Raw genomic sequence first — 17640 nt, 5'->3', positions numbered from 1 at the left:
CGTAGCCCTAAACAGTAAGTACACGAAGCAACCAAGAATGTTGCATATTTACAAAAAACCATATTTTGTCTCTGCATTCTAATTCTAACGTTGCAAATTTGCAACTGGACTTCAATCTAGCCCTGTTCTTGGTTACGACTCTGCACAACACAACTCCGGTTTCAGGTTCGAAATCTATGGCTGCTTTCTTTTTTCCTTAAAAATAATTCGCTCTTAACTCATTCTTTAGTATTATGGCTCCTAAATTACTTTTATTGTTCCCTGATACAGATACTAAATATGTTTGCTATGTTTCCGTGCATTCTCTTTGTATCAAAGTTATTTACCAACTCTAGCAATTGCCTGAGTTGCGCCATTCTTCTATATTTGTTTTTTCATATTCTGTTTCTAATTTTAGTCAAGAGTACCTGGGTGCTCTTCCTTACCTTTCAATTCAACGTATGCTCGTTACTATGTCTTTCTTCTTGTTGTTGCACATTGATAATTACTTGAATTATGAAATTTCCTATCTGAATTTACATCGATGCCATCTGAGAATTAAGTTGCCAATTATGAGTAATTTTTGCTTATAGTGATGGGTAGAAGGAAGCAAAGACATCCCCATCATTCGGGTAGGGTAATAGTAGAAATCCATGATACCCGTGAAGCAGGGCTGCAGAATCAGCAAGCTATCAATACCGAGCAAGTGCAAAATAATGAATTTGATATAGTTGATGAGGAGCCGTATTTCGTGGAAGTTGATCGAGCTTCTTGGGTTTCAGATGAGCACCTTGATGTTTCGGAAATTGTTCTAACTGATTTGACTTTGCGGGAAGGGTTTTCTGGGTGTGAAGTGAGTGAGGATTTTTTCCAGGATTCGAAGTATACCTTAAGGTTTAAGGTGTGCAATGTAAATGAGTTTCTTGGTCGTATTAAACTAGGTCATTGGCCTGTGTTATCCTCTAGTGATGTATCTTTAGAACTCATAAAAATATGCACAAGAGATGATACAGAGACACACTCGGTGATTTTATCAGGGAGTTTTGATGGACCGGATGAGGGTATTTCTGGTCTTCTTCACTTGGGAAGTTTGAAGTTTATGACGCTTAGGCCAGTTATGGGAATTACATCATTAGAGAACGTTTCATCTCTCAGAGTGAGGGTGGAGATTCTTAGAAGTGTCTTTGAAGCTTGTGAGTCACTTTTGGAGAATAAGAGGCAACAATGGAAAAGGAGTATGATGAATGTCATGGCTTGGCTGCGACCAGAAGTAATGACTTCAGAGGCTAGGTATGGCGTTAGTATATCAACAGAAATGGAAAATGATCTCCTTACGGAGATGGGAGATGGTAATCTCAACACAAAAAAGCGTGCAAGGCTTGATGCTGCTGGGTTTTATGAAGCCATTAAGCCATCCAAGTGAGTAATAGTGGCGTGTCTCTCTTACCATTATTCTTCGTTTAATGCTATATTATGTTATGCAATACCTTCATTTGTTCTTTCCAACTTCTAAATTTTCTGGTTTAATCCTGCCTTTTTAAGTCAATGGCATATTTTCTGTACAGAGTGGATCCAATGCTTGCAGATGACATACCTGACTTGCTTACTGAGCTGAGACCATATCAGCGTCGTGCAGCCTACTGGATGGTACAACGAGAGAATGGAGATTCAAGAAGCTTGGTAGGAAGTGGGAAAAGTTTGTTTTTGTCTCCTTTATGTTTGCCTGTGGATTTTCTCGACACATGTACAAAAATGTTCTATAATCCATTCAGGTATCATTTTCTCAATTGAGCCTGTGTATTGTGGAAAGTTTTTGCATTCTTCATTTGGATTTACTTTATCTTCAGCTCTCTCTCTCTCTCTCTCTCTCTCTCTCTCTCTCTCTCTCTCTCTCTATGCTTACTTTTACTTCTGTAATGTATTTTTTTCAGTGGAAATGTTTCTTTGCAGCCGGAGCAATCTTCGCCATATGTCTTTGGTGGAATTCTTGCTGGTAGGCGCCGCTTCCATACTGACCTGCATATGTCAAAGCTTTAATGATATCTTCTGTTTTCTTTTTCTGCAACTTCATTAACAAATTGTTAAAAAATTAATGTTGTTCAAAATTAGATATTATGCATAAAATTGGCCATATTTATGTCTTGAAAATTTAGTGTCCTACACAAAATTGTTTCTATAGCTTGGATGTGTAAGCCTGCTTGAATGAATACTAGTCATGATATTGACTAGTCCTAACTCACCTTTTCTAAAATTTGTATTATTTTCTTGCCACTCAGGGCAAATGAAGAAGGTAAGGAGAGGAATACACTGAAGAACTTCTTTTTGCAAGCTTTATTTTCCCTCGATTCAATGTGATTAATTAATTGAAGACAAAAACATAAAACAGATCTTCTGAGAATGGTTTTTTTGGGTTTATGTAATTTCATATTGTTAAGTGTAGTAAGTCTGTTCGAATATGATGTGTGGCTCTGATTGATTTGACCATGATGATTATGACTCTTATGACTTCCACAGATGAGATGGGTTTGGGGAAAACAGTTGAACTGCTTGCTTGCATCTTTGCTCATCGGAAGTCAGCATCTGAAGATGGCATATTTATTAATACTGAATCTGAGGTTCCTTGTCACCAGAAATCTGATCTTAAGAGATTGAAAAGGGAGCGTGTTGAGTGTATCTGTGGAGCTGTCAATGAAAGTCGAAAGTATAAAGGATTATGGGTACAGTGTGACATGTGTGATGCTTGGCAACATGCAGATTGTGTTGGGTATTCACCTAAAGGAAAACATCTAAAATCGAGTGAAGTTTCTGGCGGACAAGGATGTGAAAAGAGGTCAATGGCTGATACAAAAAAGCACACAAGAAAGAAAAATACGGCCAACATAGTTGTGAGAGAAGGGGAACACATTTGCCCACTATGCTCAGAACTGATGCAAGCAACTAACTCTCCTGTTGCTACTGGTGCCACTCTTATAGTCTGCCCGGCTCCCATATTGTCTCAATGGCATGCTGAAATTATACGGTATAGTTTGAGCGTTTACTAACCCCCATTCTTCTTAAATCTCAGTATCCCTTAATAGTGCATTTGGCTTAATTTTCGTATTTTGCTTAAGTGGTTGAATTGTAAGATGAACTTGTTCTTGAGATATATGTTGCAAACAATTAATGTTCATAAGATGTTGGATTTCCTTAGCATTTGACATGATGAGAAGATCTCCAATCCCTATAGCTTTAGCCAGCTTTCCGGTCATCCAAGAACCACGTTTGCACTAAGGGCCATAGGGAAGCCATTATAGGAAAAGTTTTAGCTACACATGGGTCGACCATTGTGTTTGTGGGAGAACAATTGCTCATAAGTGTGATCATGAACATTTATATTCTTGTGCTCATCTGCACACACACAGATTCTAAATTTCATCCTTGCTGATACCATATGCACCAACTGACGCATTGTTTGTAATCTATTATCCTAGTCATACACGTCCAGGTTCTTTAAAAACTTGTATCTACGAGGGCGCGAAAATCACTTCTCTTTCAGATGCATCTATAGTGGATATCAGCGAGCTTGTTAGTGCTGACATCGTATTGACCACATATGATATACTTAAAGAAGATCTGTCACATGACTCTGATAGGCATGAAGGTGATCGACGCTTCATGAGATTCCAGAAGAGGTTTGTGATTTAATGTTTTTGTTTGTGATGACCTCTTTTCTTTGCCCAAACTTTGCTCCATGCCTTATTTTTGAAATATTTTACTCTACTCTGTACAAATTTCTGAGAACAAGTATTAAGTTGCACCAAATTTACTTTTTCTTCAGAAATTAATTTTAATGTGATTACTTACAACCAACATTAGGTAATGATATTTATTTCAGTTTTCAGAAGTATTCTATGTTTTATTTCTGATTCTTCAGTATGATGTGTCGTTCCTAAAGTCAACTACAGTTATCTGTTGTAAACTCCATTTCTGTCATGGTCAATTTTTAGATTTTTGCATAGTCAGTTCCAAAACCAGAAGGAGGAGGAGGCCTAGATAGGTTGAAGGCCAGCTAAGAAAATGGTCACACTTTATGAATATTTATCATTTCTAGGTCACCTATAAATACTCATCAATTACAAAAGAGTTATGCAGTCCAGGTGTAAAAAGACTTTCCTTTTTCCTTCGATACTATTCCCTAGAAACATTAATGGGTTGATTTCGGATGCAGAGCTCTCTGAGTTGAATGTTTTACGATGGGAGGTCATTTGGTTGCAGGTTTCCAGTTATTCCAACTCTTCTTACCAGAATATTTTGGTGGAGGATTTGTTTGGATGAGGGTCAAATGGTGGAGAGTAATGCTGCTGCTGCCACTGAAATGGCTCTTCGGTTATATGCTAAGCATCGTTGGTGCATAACAGGGACTCCTATACAACGCAAACTGGACGACTTATATGGACTTCTACGATTTCTTAAAGCAAGTCCTTTTGATGTTTCTAGGTGGTGGATTGAGGTTATACGAGATCCATATGAGGTATACGGTTCTCTATATTCATCTTTTGGTGATCCAGTATTTGCAAAGTGACTGTAAGGGTTATGCATGCTACACTTGGTACTGCATTTTGTATGATTGGAAATAAGTGTAGTCCTTTATGCTACAAATTCCTTGTGAGGTGATAAACTGGCTTGCTTTTCCTTCTCTTTTACCCCAAAGTCCTTTCAATGGCTTCACAAAATTTCTCCATTTTATATTTCATCACAAAATTTCTACAGATGGCTTAACTAATACATGTTAACACTTATACCTTGGGTTTAGCCTTGGAAAAAAAAAAAAAAGACCATTTTATTTTTTGTAAGGTATGCCGTACTTACGCTAAACATACATAGAAGGAAAAGTTTTTGATGTCAACAATCTCGGAGGGTTTCAAAAACATTTTAGAGGTGCTCCTCCTTTGCGGAAAAAATGAGAGATAGACTTTGATATTGTGATGACATTTTATAGAAGTGTTCATTTACAACCATGCAAAAGCAAGGACAAAAAATGAAATATATTCACGTCTCTATGACATGTATAAGCTAGCATTAGGTTGCTAAACAGTTGACATGATGGAATTTGTGACAGAAGTAGTAAGCAATTATGCTTTTGTAAGTTTATATAATGATTCCAGTAAAGACATGTAAAGGGCATTAAGTAGCATGTAAAAACTCTTCAAATGTTCTATTCGAATGTTATATTTTGACTGCTTCTTAACTGATTACTTATTTATAAATTCATTGGTCATATTTAACATAAGAGATACCTTGCATATTTTTCTCACAGGAGTTGGGGCAAAACCAAGTAATGAAACATGACCTAAATACCCACACCTTGCTTTCACATTCGTCATGTTGTCATCTACTTTAGTCTCTTTTTTTGAGCGGTTTGACTGAGTCTTTGTGGTGTTCCAAATATTTGTATATTGCTCCAGTTTCTTAATTTTGCTTTTTACCTTTCCAGAGGAGAGATGCAGGAGCTATGGAATTTACACATAAGTTCTTTAAACAAATCATGTGGCGTTCATCAAAAAGATATTTAGCAGATGAGTTGCAGCTTCCCCCTCAGGATGAGTGTGTCTCTTGGCTCACTTTCTCACCAATTGAAGAGCACTTTTACCAAAGGCAACATGAAACTTGTGTGAGTTATGCCCGTGAAGTTATTGAAACTTTGAAAGATGATTTTCTAAAGAGGAAAGTCAAAGGTTATTAATTTTTATTCTGTGACTTCATTTAAGAGTCAGTTACAAGAAATATACCAATTTTTTCATTTAGGACAAGCAATTTTTAAAGTTTACACTATGTTCATGCTACTTTTTCCAGGTTGTGTATCTTCTGATGCTTCTTTTGATCCTTTCATAACTCACGCGGAGGCTGGAAAACTGCTGAACACACTCTTGAAGCTTCGCCAGGCCTGCTGCCATCCTCAAGTGGGAAGCTCAGGGCTGCGTTCTTTGCAACAATCCCCCATGACTATGGAGGAAATATTGATGGTGGGTGACTTATGAGATAATTATTGGTCTCATTTTATAGAAAAACTTTTGCAAATAGTTCTTTCTGTCTAAACAGATTGTATTCTGTAGGTTCTCATTGGTAAGACGAAGATAGAAGGGGAGGAAGCTCTCAGGAGAATGGTTGTTGCTTTAAACGGGCTTGCTGGGATAGCTATAATAGAGAATAATTTTCGTCAAGCAGTATCATTGTACAAGGAAGCACTGACTTTAGCTGAAGAGCACTCCGAAGATTTCCATCTGGACCCTCTATTGAATATTCACATTCATCATAATCTTGCTGAGATACTCCCATTGGCTTCAAACTACTCAGAACAACTCTACTCAGAGGGACAACATTTCCCTGAAAGCTTTGAAAAGAAGGCCTCCAAATTACATGGCATTGAAGAGTGTGATCAACATGTTGTGAAGAGGCGAAAAGTGAGTGGGGAAGACTCTATGGATTTCACCATTGATGCTGGGAATGCAACAGGTTGTACAACTGTCATATCAGAAAATGGCTTAAATGGTGACCAAGAACGTGATATTGAGCCCCATGAATCATCCAGTTACATCAGTGAAAAATATTTAAGATCAGTGTGTGAGAATATAAAGCAGAAGTACTTATCTGTGTTCAGTTCAAAGCTATCCATAGCTCAACAAGAGTTCAGAAAATCTAACATTCTGGTATGTTTCCTTCATGATGTTCCATGGCATATGGAGATTTAAGACGTGATATTATCATTTCGTGATATTTTACGATTTTATCATGTTAAATGCGGATAGTGCACATTGATGGTATGGATTTGTTATCAATTTGTGCTGCAATCTGATTATGTATTTACAATTAATGACTGGTCTATATGCAATCAGAGTTTTTTGGGAAATTTGAAAAATTATCCCCCGAGTAAACTGTAAAAGTGGGTAACTGCGGGTCTATTGTTGTGCTGAGCAAGGTGGAACTCTATTTGCTTAACTCGCTCCCGCTCGCTTGTCTACGAGCTACCCCGTCCCTTCCTATTTGCTTAATCGAGATTCCTCCGATCCTTCTGTATCCCATATCTATTTAGCCTATTGAGCTGAAGAATCATCTAAAAAATGTAGATCCATTTGCATCTTTCTCATACAACACCAAAGCTCCGTGAGGAAGCTCACCAAAGAATAGTATCTAACTACATAAAGTTGCATGTCTAGACCTCCAAGAATCAAACCTCCAGCCAATTTAGAGATCTTCCCGACAACTGTTCTCACCCTCCAAGGGACTTCTTTAGGATCACCAACAGTCCTTTGCATTTGTTGAGTCAATAGCAGTGGTAATATTTCTCAAATTCTTCAACTTCCCAACTACATGACAAATCAGATAAATTCCCACTCATGTTTCACTGATGTAGGAGAAGTAGTTAAAGCGAGAGCGCACAATAGCCTTCTCTAGTGATCCATTATCACCCCCTACCTAGGAGCCACTTCTCACACTGGTGTAATGACCTTCTTTATCAACCAACCACCACCAACAGGAGGAGGCCCCCACCACCATTAGTAACTTGTTACAGAATTCTGCACAAAATGGACAGTAATACACATCCTTGAGTGCTTTTTTTTTCATTGAAATATCTTCCGTAGCAATTTCCCTACAATTCTTTTGTTTTTGCTTTGCAGCAACAAAGAGAAAGAAAAACATGTTTTCTCTTGCTTTTTAGAAAACTTTTAAGATGTATTATTTATTCTTATGGTTGACAAATCTACTGTTAAACTAATCACTGCCATGTGATAGAATGTTATAGTGCAACACATTTTAAGATTTCATTATTTATCACCATAACTCATGGTAGTTGACTTCTTTAGGAGTTCCTTTTTTATGTTTGGAACAGGCTGAAGATTGTGAGACTGATTTGATGCATTTGAAAAGAATGATGTTACAAACGTTGTTTATGTGGAGAGAGAAATTTCAGTTTATGCATGAGTGTTCTTATTTTGATTTTATAGATAGGTGCTCTCTTTTTTCTTTGAATTAGGGGCTTCATGTATACGTCCTGTGTACTATGGGTTACGCCCCTTGCGCCTTTTGAATATACTTATAAAAAAAAAAATGTTTGGAACAGGCTGATCTTAATGTTTATTTGTTAAAGGTTGTTTCTTATAGTTTATCTTAAATCAAGTATGATTTTTTTTTTTGGGAGGTTTGTCATGCGCTTAGAGACAGAACAAATCAACATACAGTTTGGTGGTTGGAAGCCCTGCATCATACTGAGCAGAACAAGAACTTCTCAAGTGAGTTTATCAAAAAGATTGAAGAAGCCATCTCAGGAACTCCAAACAATTCAAGGTCATCAAGAATTTCATCCCGGTTAGTTATTGTTTTACTCCTCTATATTACATTATTTTGCATTAAATATTCTGACTTTATCTTTTTTATTTCCTGAATCATTATTCGTAATTGTCTTAACCTGTAATGAGATATATTTTCCATCTCAAGACAGCACCTCATATTTTTGCTGAGGGATACTCGCTTATTATCATCAATTATTGTGAAGAGACATCTACTTGTTAGTCTTGAATTGTTTGTCTCTGAAAAGTGTTTGGCATAGAACAGAACACACTCAAAATTGGGTCAAGTTCTAATTTTTCATATTGACTCCCTATCTTACTAAGATTACAGAATGTCACTATGCAGGTACTTTGTGCAAAAAGATTAATTACATAAATTTGGAATCATTAAAATTAGTGATGTATTGTAGTCATTATGTAAACAATTCTTGATTTAAATCTAATAGCAGTTGCATCAGAATCAGTGACAATACACCCCATGGTGTAAACATGGATGTTGGCCCTCGGTATCCGGCTTTTCAAAGAGGAAAAGAGTGCTAGAAATCATAGAATTCCATTGTAACTAGGAATATACTATGTTAGAAGGCAAAGGTAAAACCCTTTGCCTACTGTTCTCAATAGAAGGTAACTAGTAAATGTGACCTTGTGAAATATTATGTTTCTATTAGATAATAATTTTTGTAGCTTCTAGTCCAGATTTCGGAGCATAAGTTCTCTAAAGTATCATATCCAGACTGGTTTGGATCTATTGGAAGCCTCTAGGATAGTGTTACTTGATCGACTCCTGGAAATTGATCAAACAATGGAGAAACCAAAAGAGGAGGATATTGAACGGGTGAGATACTGTCAAAATTGCAATGTTAATGGGGATGGCCCTGCATGTGTTGCATGTGAATTGGACGGATTATTTCAGGTTTGGTAATCAACTCTTCTATAACCTTAACTCCTTGACAATTAAATTCATGATGGTTTTTCAGAATTCTTGACTTCTTTCTCCAGGATTATGAAGCCAGGCTCTTTCGCCTTAATAAAGAACATGGAGAGATGATTACATCTGCTGAAGAGGCCTTACATTTTCAGAAGAAAAAATCTGCGCTCAATCATTATGATTGGAGCAAACCAAAGCTACTCAGCGAGAAGAGAGATGCTGGGGAAAGAGTTGTGGTTAGTTATAATTTCATTGCCTTTTTATGTATCCTGAAATGATGCTTAAAGTGCATCCATGTTTTGCTTACACCTATGAAATTGAGAATTTTTTATTTTATTTTCCAGATATTTGAAGCCTTGTTCTCCTTCTTTCTGAATTTCAGACCCTTGAAACAATCTCTCGTTCTTTCTTTTATGGGTTTAGATGTTTGAAGCAGATTGCTTTATTTGTAGTATACATTTTTGCTATGATTTACTAGAGGGTCATGTGTTACTCCATTGATGACCCTAGACTTTATGATTCTGACTATCTGAATTGTGTCATAAGTGGGCCTTTTATATTGACACAATGCAATTATGTATTCTCTTGTCACCCAATTCCCCCCCACCCACCAACCCCTTTTTTTTGTTATGTAGTTAATGCGGGACAAAATTCTGATAACAACAATACACAGTGAAATTAGTGCAAAAGAGAGAAGAAGGATGCCAAGAGAAGAGGAAGCCGAGAAAGAGAGAGAGAAGAGAGAAGAGAGAAGATAGGGAGAAGAGAAAGAAAGAAAGAGGGGGAGAGAATCAATTTCTCATATTTTATTCCATCAAAGTCTGCTTTCATTGGAACACAAATCATGCTTCAATAGAGTCACGACTAAACCCTAGGGCAATGCCCATTTATTGACTTACCTAACATGGTCTAGGACAACGCCATTTATTGAATTACCTAAAATAAGCTAGACTTACCAAAAACACCATTGACTCCAAAATCATAAAACCAAATATTAATAACCTAATTAATTAATAAGATCTAAACTGTCACGAAGTGGCCTATTTCCGTGGAAGGGTATATGGCGTGTTAAAGCTCCGAAGCGGGTGGCATTCTTTGTTTGGACAGCTGCTTTAGGAAAGATTTTAACTCATGATAATTTACGTAGGCGTGGTATTGTGGTGGTAGAATCGTGTGTCATGTGCAAAAAGCATGGGGAATCCGTTGATCACCTTCTTCTACATTGTGATGTGGCACGGGTTGTTTGGAGTTATTTCTATAGCTTATTCGGGGTGGAGTGGGTTATGCCTAGTAGTGTTTTGGATTTATTGAGTGGTTGGGACACTTTGCTAGGTCGTGGTTCTGCTATCCGTATTTGGAAGAAGGTTCCTTTATGTGTTTTGTGGGGCTTGTGGGGAGAGAGAAATTCTAGACTTTTTGAGGATGTGGAGATTACGGTTGGGGCTCTTTGTAGAAATGTGTTCAATGTGTTATATCTGTGGGTATCGGCGCATAGTCCGGGTTTTATGTCATTTGCTGATTTTTTACTTTCATGTTCGTTTATCTCCTCTAATTAGGGGCTCTTTTGTATACTTCCTGTGTAGTAGGGTTGCGCCCCTTTGCGCTTTTTAATGAAATATTACTTTACTTATCAAGAAAAAATTAATTAATAAGATCTAAACTAAAATAAAATTTGTGCCTTGTCATCTGCATCAGTAGTCTTTTATTCCTTATTTTGTGGTGTTCATAGGATGAAGTTGTGTACAACAAGCCAAAGCTAAATCATTGTCTGGAGTGCATTTTATAAAACTAATGTTTCTCCAGCCTGGAGTTGAATTATATATGACCACATATTTGTTGCCCTCCTCCCCCTCACTGTCTTCCTTGTTATTTTTCTGTTTATGATGTTTCAAACAATGAAAGAATTTAAATCCACAGTTCATTACCCCTTAAACCCACAAGTACCGGGAGCAACTATAACTAGGTTTGGGTTTGATGCAGATATTCTGGGAATTTATTGTTGTCATTTTCATTCGTGGCAATTAATGTGATTTTTTTTTTTTTTGATAAGTATTTAATGTGATGTTTAAAAAGGTGAATAGCTCTTGTTCTCATAATTCCTTCTGTTGATGATATCGACTGATAGGTCTCAAGATCTCCATCTGAGTTGGAAATTGTTCTTGGAGTTATAAAGAGCTATTGCAAGGCTCAGTTAGGGAGAGAGGGTATGTTGGCAGCCAAGAAGCAGCTATACATTCTTGAGGTATAGCCTAATCAATCCCTTTCACTGCCCTGAATGATTTGAAGTAGAAAACCTCATTCCTTATTTTATTGACCTGTTAACTTACCTGCTCAAAACTTTCCAGGAGTCCTTAGTCAATATACTGCATGCAACTATGCAAGTCAAAGATTTTTTAAATATGTTACCTTTTCTTTTCACTTGGTTAAGGGCATGCGAAAGGAGTATGGCCATGCACGGTCCTTGGCAATAGCTCAAGCTCAAGTTCTATGTGCGCATGATGAAATTAAAATGGCAACAACACGATTACACATTAAAGAAAATGAGAATGATATAACTGTTGATGCCTTAAGTCAAGAGGAATTGCCTTCAGCTAGTGTACAATACTCTGATGACAAGTTCATCTCTTTGGCGTTGGTGTCACGTATAAAAGGGAAACTTCGTTATTTGAAGGTACAAACACAGTCTATTGGAAAGTTTCAAGTTTATGAATAGTTTTCATCGGTATATTTCCTTTGTTGCTGTTGGTACTAAAAGTCTATGTATCATTTCCAGGGTTTGGCACTGTCAAAACAAAGATCACCACGGGAAAGCCCAAATGATTCCTCATTAACTCAAGAGACAGGTAGCTTGTCAACTTCTTCGGAACTGAAAAGTGGATGTGTACCTAAAGCTCATGAGGAAACATGCCCAGTTTGTCAAGAAAAGTTGAGCAATCAAAAAATGGTTTTTCAATGTGGACACGTTACATGCTGTAAATGTAAGTCTTCATCTCTTGTGCACATGCATTATTCTTTTTTTTTTTATAAATAAGCAAGCAAAGAAGTTTATAAAAAGCGTAAAGGCACCCTTAAGCATACAAAAAGTATACAAAAAGGACGCCAAAACAGTAAAAAAGAGGGAAGAGATGAAAAACACCTGCAAAACCCACCAAAAGAGGGTTGTTCGATGTAAGATCCTTCAATAGTGTCTTTGGTTGTAATGTTGGCTTCCTTAGAAGAGTGTTTGGCAGACTTAGTTTCCTTTGAGGGCAGCCTTTTTTGCTTGGTCGACGGCCTTAAGAAAGATTCTTACTATGAACAATCTTAGGAATCGGCATATCTTTGTGGTTGATAGGCATTAATGTGTAAAAGAAATGGGAAGTCCGTGAACAATCTTCTACTCCATTGTGAGGTCGCTAGTGCCTTGTGGAATGTTTTCTTCAGTAATTTTGGGCTGTCTTGGGTTATGCCTAGACGAGTAGTCGACTTGTATGCTTGTTGGTGGACAACCGGCAGCACTCGGAGTGCTGCTGTGTGTAAGATGGTACTTTCACGTCTTTTGTGGTGTTTATGGAGGGAAAGAAATGACAAAAGTTTTGAGAACTTTCTTCAAAACTTTGTATCTTTGGACATCTATTTTTGTTTCTCCTTTGGTGATTAGTTATCATGATATCTTTATTCTATTTTCTATTAACTAGGTGTTTTCTCTTGTATACTTCATGTGTACCTAGGGTGCCTTACGCTTTTAACAATATTTTGATTACTTAAAAAAAAAAAAAAAAAAAAAAAAAAAAAAAAAACACTTTTCAAACCAAAATCAAAAAAACACTTATACCCAAATACAATAACAAACATAACCCCAAATTTTTTATTGGAAAAATCTTAACCACTTCAAAAAGAAAATCCCAGAGATCCCTTAATTGGAGGAAAATGCCATTTGTGATGTGGTTAGTTGTACTTCCTTCAGTGAACAATAATAAAATGAGGCTCATATCAGCAATCTAAACCATGATACTCAAGGGGCTATGTTTATTATTGTTTCCCATACACAACCATCTGGTTTTTGTGGGCTTCTCTCTTGATTGGTAATTCCTGTCATTTTGATCAATTTCCTCTCTAATAAATTTCATCTAATTGCAATTTCACATTCCCCTCTTGCAGGTTTATTTTCAATGACTGAGCAGAGGGTACATGATAATAAGTTTCAAGCCAAATGGGTAATGTGCCCAACATGTCGACAACATACAGATTTTGAAAATATTGCTTATGCTGATGATGGACAAAACGAAACTTTTAGTTCGTCTGTGGGGCATACAAATCAAGGTTATGCAATGTCTGAAGCATCTATGTTTGTTCAGGGTTCATATGGAACAAAGGTATGCTTCCTACTAACGCCTTATCACAAGCTAGTTGGGTATTGGTGCCATATTAATGTTATCTTGGTTATTCTGAAGATTGAAGCAGTCACAAGAAGAATCTTGTGGATCAAGCATACAGATCCAAAAGCCAAACTTCTTGTTTTCTCAAGTTGGAATGATGTCCTTGATGTATTGGAACACGCCTTCACGACTAATGACATCACTTATATCCGAATGAAAGGAGGCAGGTGAGAGATCCTTTCGACAATTCATTAGGAATTTACTTTGCAGATTTTGTTGACTGTAATAAGACAAAGCACTTTATCTGGTATCCAATGTTAATGACCCAAGTCTTTTAGTATATTAGGTAGTCACAAATGAAGTTACGGAGAATAGGACCAGACAGGCCAGTTTGGCCGGAAAACTAGTAAATCAGCCCCTTGTTTGGTTCTGTCCATTCACTAGACTGCATAAGTGAACCAGTCAAAATGTGGTCTAATCCTATTGAATCTACAGGTTTATGCAGAGCCATGTGTTCAACCCGGTTCTTTAGGAGAGGAATCTGAATGGAAAAATTACTAATATAAGATGCATGAGCCACTAGTACAGCACACTCCAGAAAAATCTCCAAATTATCACATAACCCCAAAATTAGTAAAACATAATAAAAATATAAGTAACTCAAATAACCTCAAAGATAAGATGAAGTGAAATGAAGAGTCTTAGACACAGCCAAATGACTAGGAAACTTCCCAAGTGGGCCCCAATCTTAATCTTGCCACATAATATAGGTGTAGAATCAAGGCATTCAGGCCTTCCGTTGACACTTCCTGTTGCAATCTCCATAAATTGGTTGTTCACCTGCTTTCACAAGTCAGGATCATTTCTATTATAGGGTCTTCATCTCTGGTTTTTTAGTTGTTTACATCTTGTTGTATTACACACTTTCTGAAACTCAAATTTCATAAATGGGAACCTATTTCGTAGTCTTAATAGAGCATGGGTTTCCAGCAGTATAGATCAGATTTATCTAGTCTTTCAGTACGTCACTGAGTCAAATACAGTAAAATTCCCAGTAGCTTTTGAGCTCCTTTTAGCGTTGCAATTTCTTTCTTTCATAGGTGTGATCTCCTAGGATATTCAGTTATTCCTCCCCCCTCCCTTCCACCCTCCTTAATTTTCTAGAAGAATCTATGAAGTTAGATTTTTATTTGGTACCTGCAATGAGCATATTTGATAGCATTCAATTAAACAAATTTACAGCTCTCAGTCCCTGTCCAAAACCCTTTCCCTTAATCACCCTTAGTCGTAACCTTAAAACTTTCAAATCTATGACACGGGTGCTTTGGGGGGAAGGGTTGATTTTGACAAAATTCTAACTTCAACTACGATCATTGGACTAATTTTTCATATCTCATAAAAACAGAGTAAATTTAAGGGAAATTGTCGAAAACCCCCATGAGTTTTAACTCACTGTCAAATCAGGACCTAAGTTTTAATTTCGCCAATTAAGGACCTCAGTTTTAGTCAATTGTCAAATAGGTCATTCTGTCTAATTTTTAATTAAAGATCTACCAGGTGTCCAACTATACATGTCATACCAATAACACGATACCGCTTGTAGAGAGAGCTGCGATGTTAGATTTGAAAACGAATTTTTAAATTTCATTTATCTCCACAAGTTTATGCCAGGTCCTATAGAAGTTATTCTCAGCAATGATAGAACACAATGAAAAAGAAAAATAATAAAAGCACGACAAAGAAGAGGAAGAACTGCAAGAAAAAGTGTAATAAATATGGAGTTGGGAACCAGGAACAGAGGGGAAGCTAGGACAGGCAGTTTGGAGGATGAGTACCTCGTGGCTCCATCCAAACTAACCCTGATGACTACCTTATTTTTCTTCCTAAAGCATGTCGATTGGCTCTGCTAGGCCGATCTACAACTTTGCTGCAGCCAATCTACTGTCGATCAATCCTTCGCCTTCGCCATCGGGTTGGTTGGTCAGTAAACTGACTGCCTACCAACCCAAAGGGGGCCGGTTCTGCCCCAATAGCCAATCCCTATTGTCGGTTAGTCAGTACTGAGACTGACTACCGACGACCATCAACTCGGCTGTCGGTAGGGGTTAAGCACAAATCTGAGAGGCCAGTGCTCAGCCCTACCTGACAGACCTCCCATTAGGACGGAAAAAATTATTTGGTAATCGGTTAAAACCGAGGCCCTTAATTGGTAATATTAAAAACTTAGGTCCTGATTTGGCAACAAGCAAAAACTCAGGGGCTGTTTGACAATTTCCCTAAATTTAAATACTCCAACAAGTAAAAGGTAAACATAATATGGATATTGACCTAACAGTTGAACTGTGAACTAGGGAGCCATTCCCTTGTCCATGTCAACTTCTGGTTCTGTTTTGATAACTCTTGATGCAATTGTTTCTTGTAATTAATGGAAAACAGATTGAAAAAGATTGGTAATGAGGATATAAAGCACCTAATGTTATCTGTCCAACCTTCTAATATAACATGTTAAGTGTGAGAGACACATTGGTAGATTTGGAACTTAGAGCTTGGCATCTATTCTTCAAATATCAATATAATGCTTTATATATAAAAGCTCCCATTTGGTATGCATAAGGAAATTGAACAGTTTTGCACTGGGGGACCTCAGTTGTCAGATTTGAAGTAGTACTTGTCATGCACTTACTGGCTTTGACAAGTATGTGTGCGTGCGCACGTTTTCATATTGCTTATGGTTATGGCTTCGTAAGTACAGGAAATCACATGTTGCCATAAGCAAATTTAGAGGACACGAAAACGGTGCACAGGGAACTCGGAAAACACATGCCCAGCAACCAGCATCAAATTTTGTCCAGGTGTTATTGATCCTAATCCAACATGGAGCCAATGGCCTCAATCTCTTAGAAGCAAAGCATGTTGTTCTAGTGGAGCCGCTACTCAATCCAGCAGCAGAAGCACAAGCTATCAGCAGGGTACACCGAATTGGGCAGGAAAATAGGACACTCGTTCATCGTTTTATGGTAGGTGCATCTTTCTAGTTATGCAAATCCCGTCACATATATACATGAAATATACATACACACCCCCTCTCACAAACAACAAATACGATGCCCCCACTAATACTTTTATCATTTGATCAAGTAGAGATGCATGGACAAGTGGTGTACTTAACTCTCTCTTCTTCTTGTACAGGTTAAAGACACTGTTGAAGAGAGCCTATACAAATTGAATAGAAGCAGGGATACCAATTCATTCATCAGTGGGAACACAAAAAATCAAGATCAGCCTGTTTTGACGCTTAAAGATGTTGAATCCCTATTTGCAACAGTTGCGACAGCTGTACCAGAAAATGATGAAAATTTAACTGAAAGTCTCAGACATTTGCCTCCTTCGGTTGCTGCTGGTTTAGCAGCTGAGAGGAGACTCAAGGAGCATGCGACATGTTCTTCATGAGCATACGACAAGTTATTTGATAGATGTGCGATAAAGCAATTTTCTGGGTCCAGCCAGATGTTCTCATCATAAGCATGGCAACCCCGTGTCCGTTAGGGCAAAGATATTGCATCGTGTCACCCCAGGTTCTCTAATTAAAATTTTGTTTCTTGTAGCAAATCATTTTCCTTTTTGCATATATTTAGATGTTTCTTCCTTTTTTCCCTTGATAAAGAAAATTTGTTGAGATCTCTGTGATGACAAATAGGGAGGGCCAGGCTAATTTAAAATAGGAATTCATTGTAATAAACTGATTCATTAGTAAATAAATAATGTATTTCTATGGAAAATCTGATAATTATTAACTACCCCCTCAACTAGAGGGGACAAAAAACTTCGTTCTAATCCAATGAAGTTTATTTGGCTTTCCCTCTTTCTCTTTTAAGAAATGTAATAGGCTGTGTATTACATGTAAAACAATTCTTAAGATCGAGACAAGTTCTCACGACAAGGGAAGTACCATCCGGGTGGAATCCCCCTAATACGATAAAGCAAATTCTAGCAAAGTTTTGATATGATATGATGAACTATTGTATAATTCAGATTAAATTTTATTAATTTA

At 37.3% G+C, this 17640-nt stretch overlaps 1 protein-coding gene across 1 annotated transcript; it reads left to right on the top strand.

Moving 5' to 3' along the window:
- The first annotated feature begins 13 nt into the window (after nucleotides 1-13).
- On the top strand, nucleotides 14-17368 carry LOC133862877 (uncharacterized). Its single transcript, XM_062298786.1, has 20 exons — nucleotides 14-165; nucleotides 573-1398; nucleotides 1545-1751; nucleotides 1911-1972; nucleotides 2494-2998; nucleotides 3450-3650; nucleotides 4234-4489; nucleotides 5453-5693; nucleotides 5812-5981; nucleotides 6072-6665; nucleotides 8156-8322; nucleotides 9000-9216; nucleotides 9303-9467; nucleotides 11357-11473; nucleotides 11660-11902; nucleotides 12005-12209; nucleotides 13372-13586; nucleotides 13665-13816; nucleotides 16342-16606; nucleotides 16779-17368. Exons 2-20 carry the CDS (start codon nucleotides 575-577, stop codon nucleotides 17037-17039), a joined length of 5067 nt encoding a protein of 1688 aa, XP_062154770.1. The 5' UTR covers nucleotides 14-165; nucleotides 573-574; the 3' UTR covers nucleotides 17040-17368.
- The last annotated feature ends 272 nt before the right edge of the window (nucleotides 17369-17640 follow it).

This window comes from Alnus glutinosa, chromosome 3, assembly GCF_958979055.1.
Source record: "Alnus glutinosa chromosome 3, dhAlnGlut1.1, whole genome shotgun sequence".
Lineage (NCBI taxonomy): Eukaryota > Viridiplantae > Streptophyta > Magnoliopsida > Fagales > Betulaceae > Alnus > Alnus glutinosa.
This window is presented reverse-complemented; position numbering and strand designations above follow the sequence as displayed.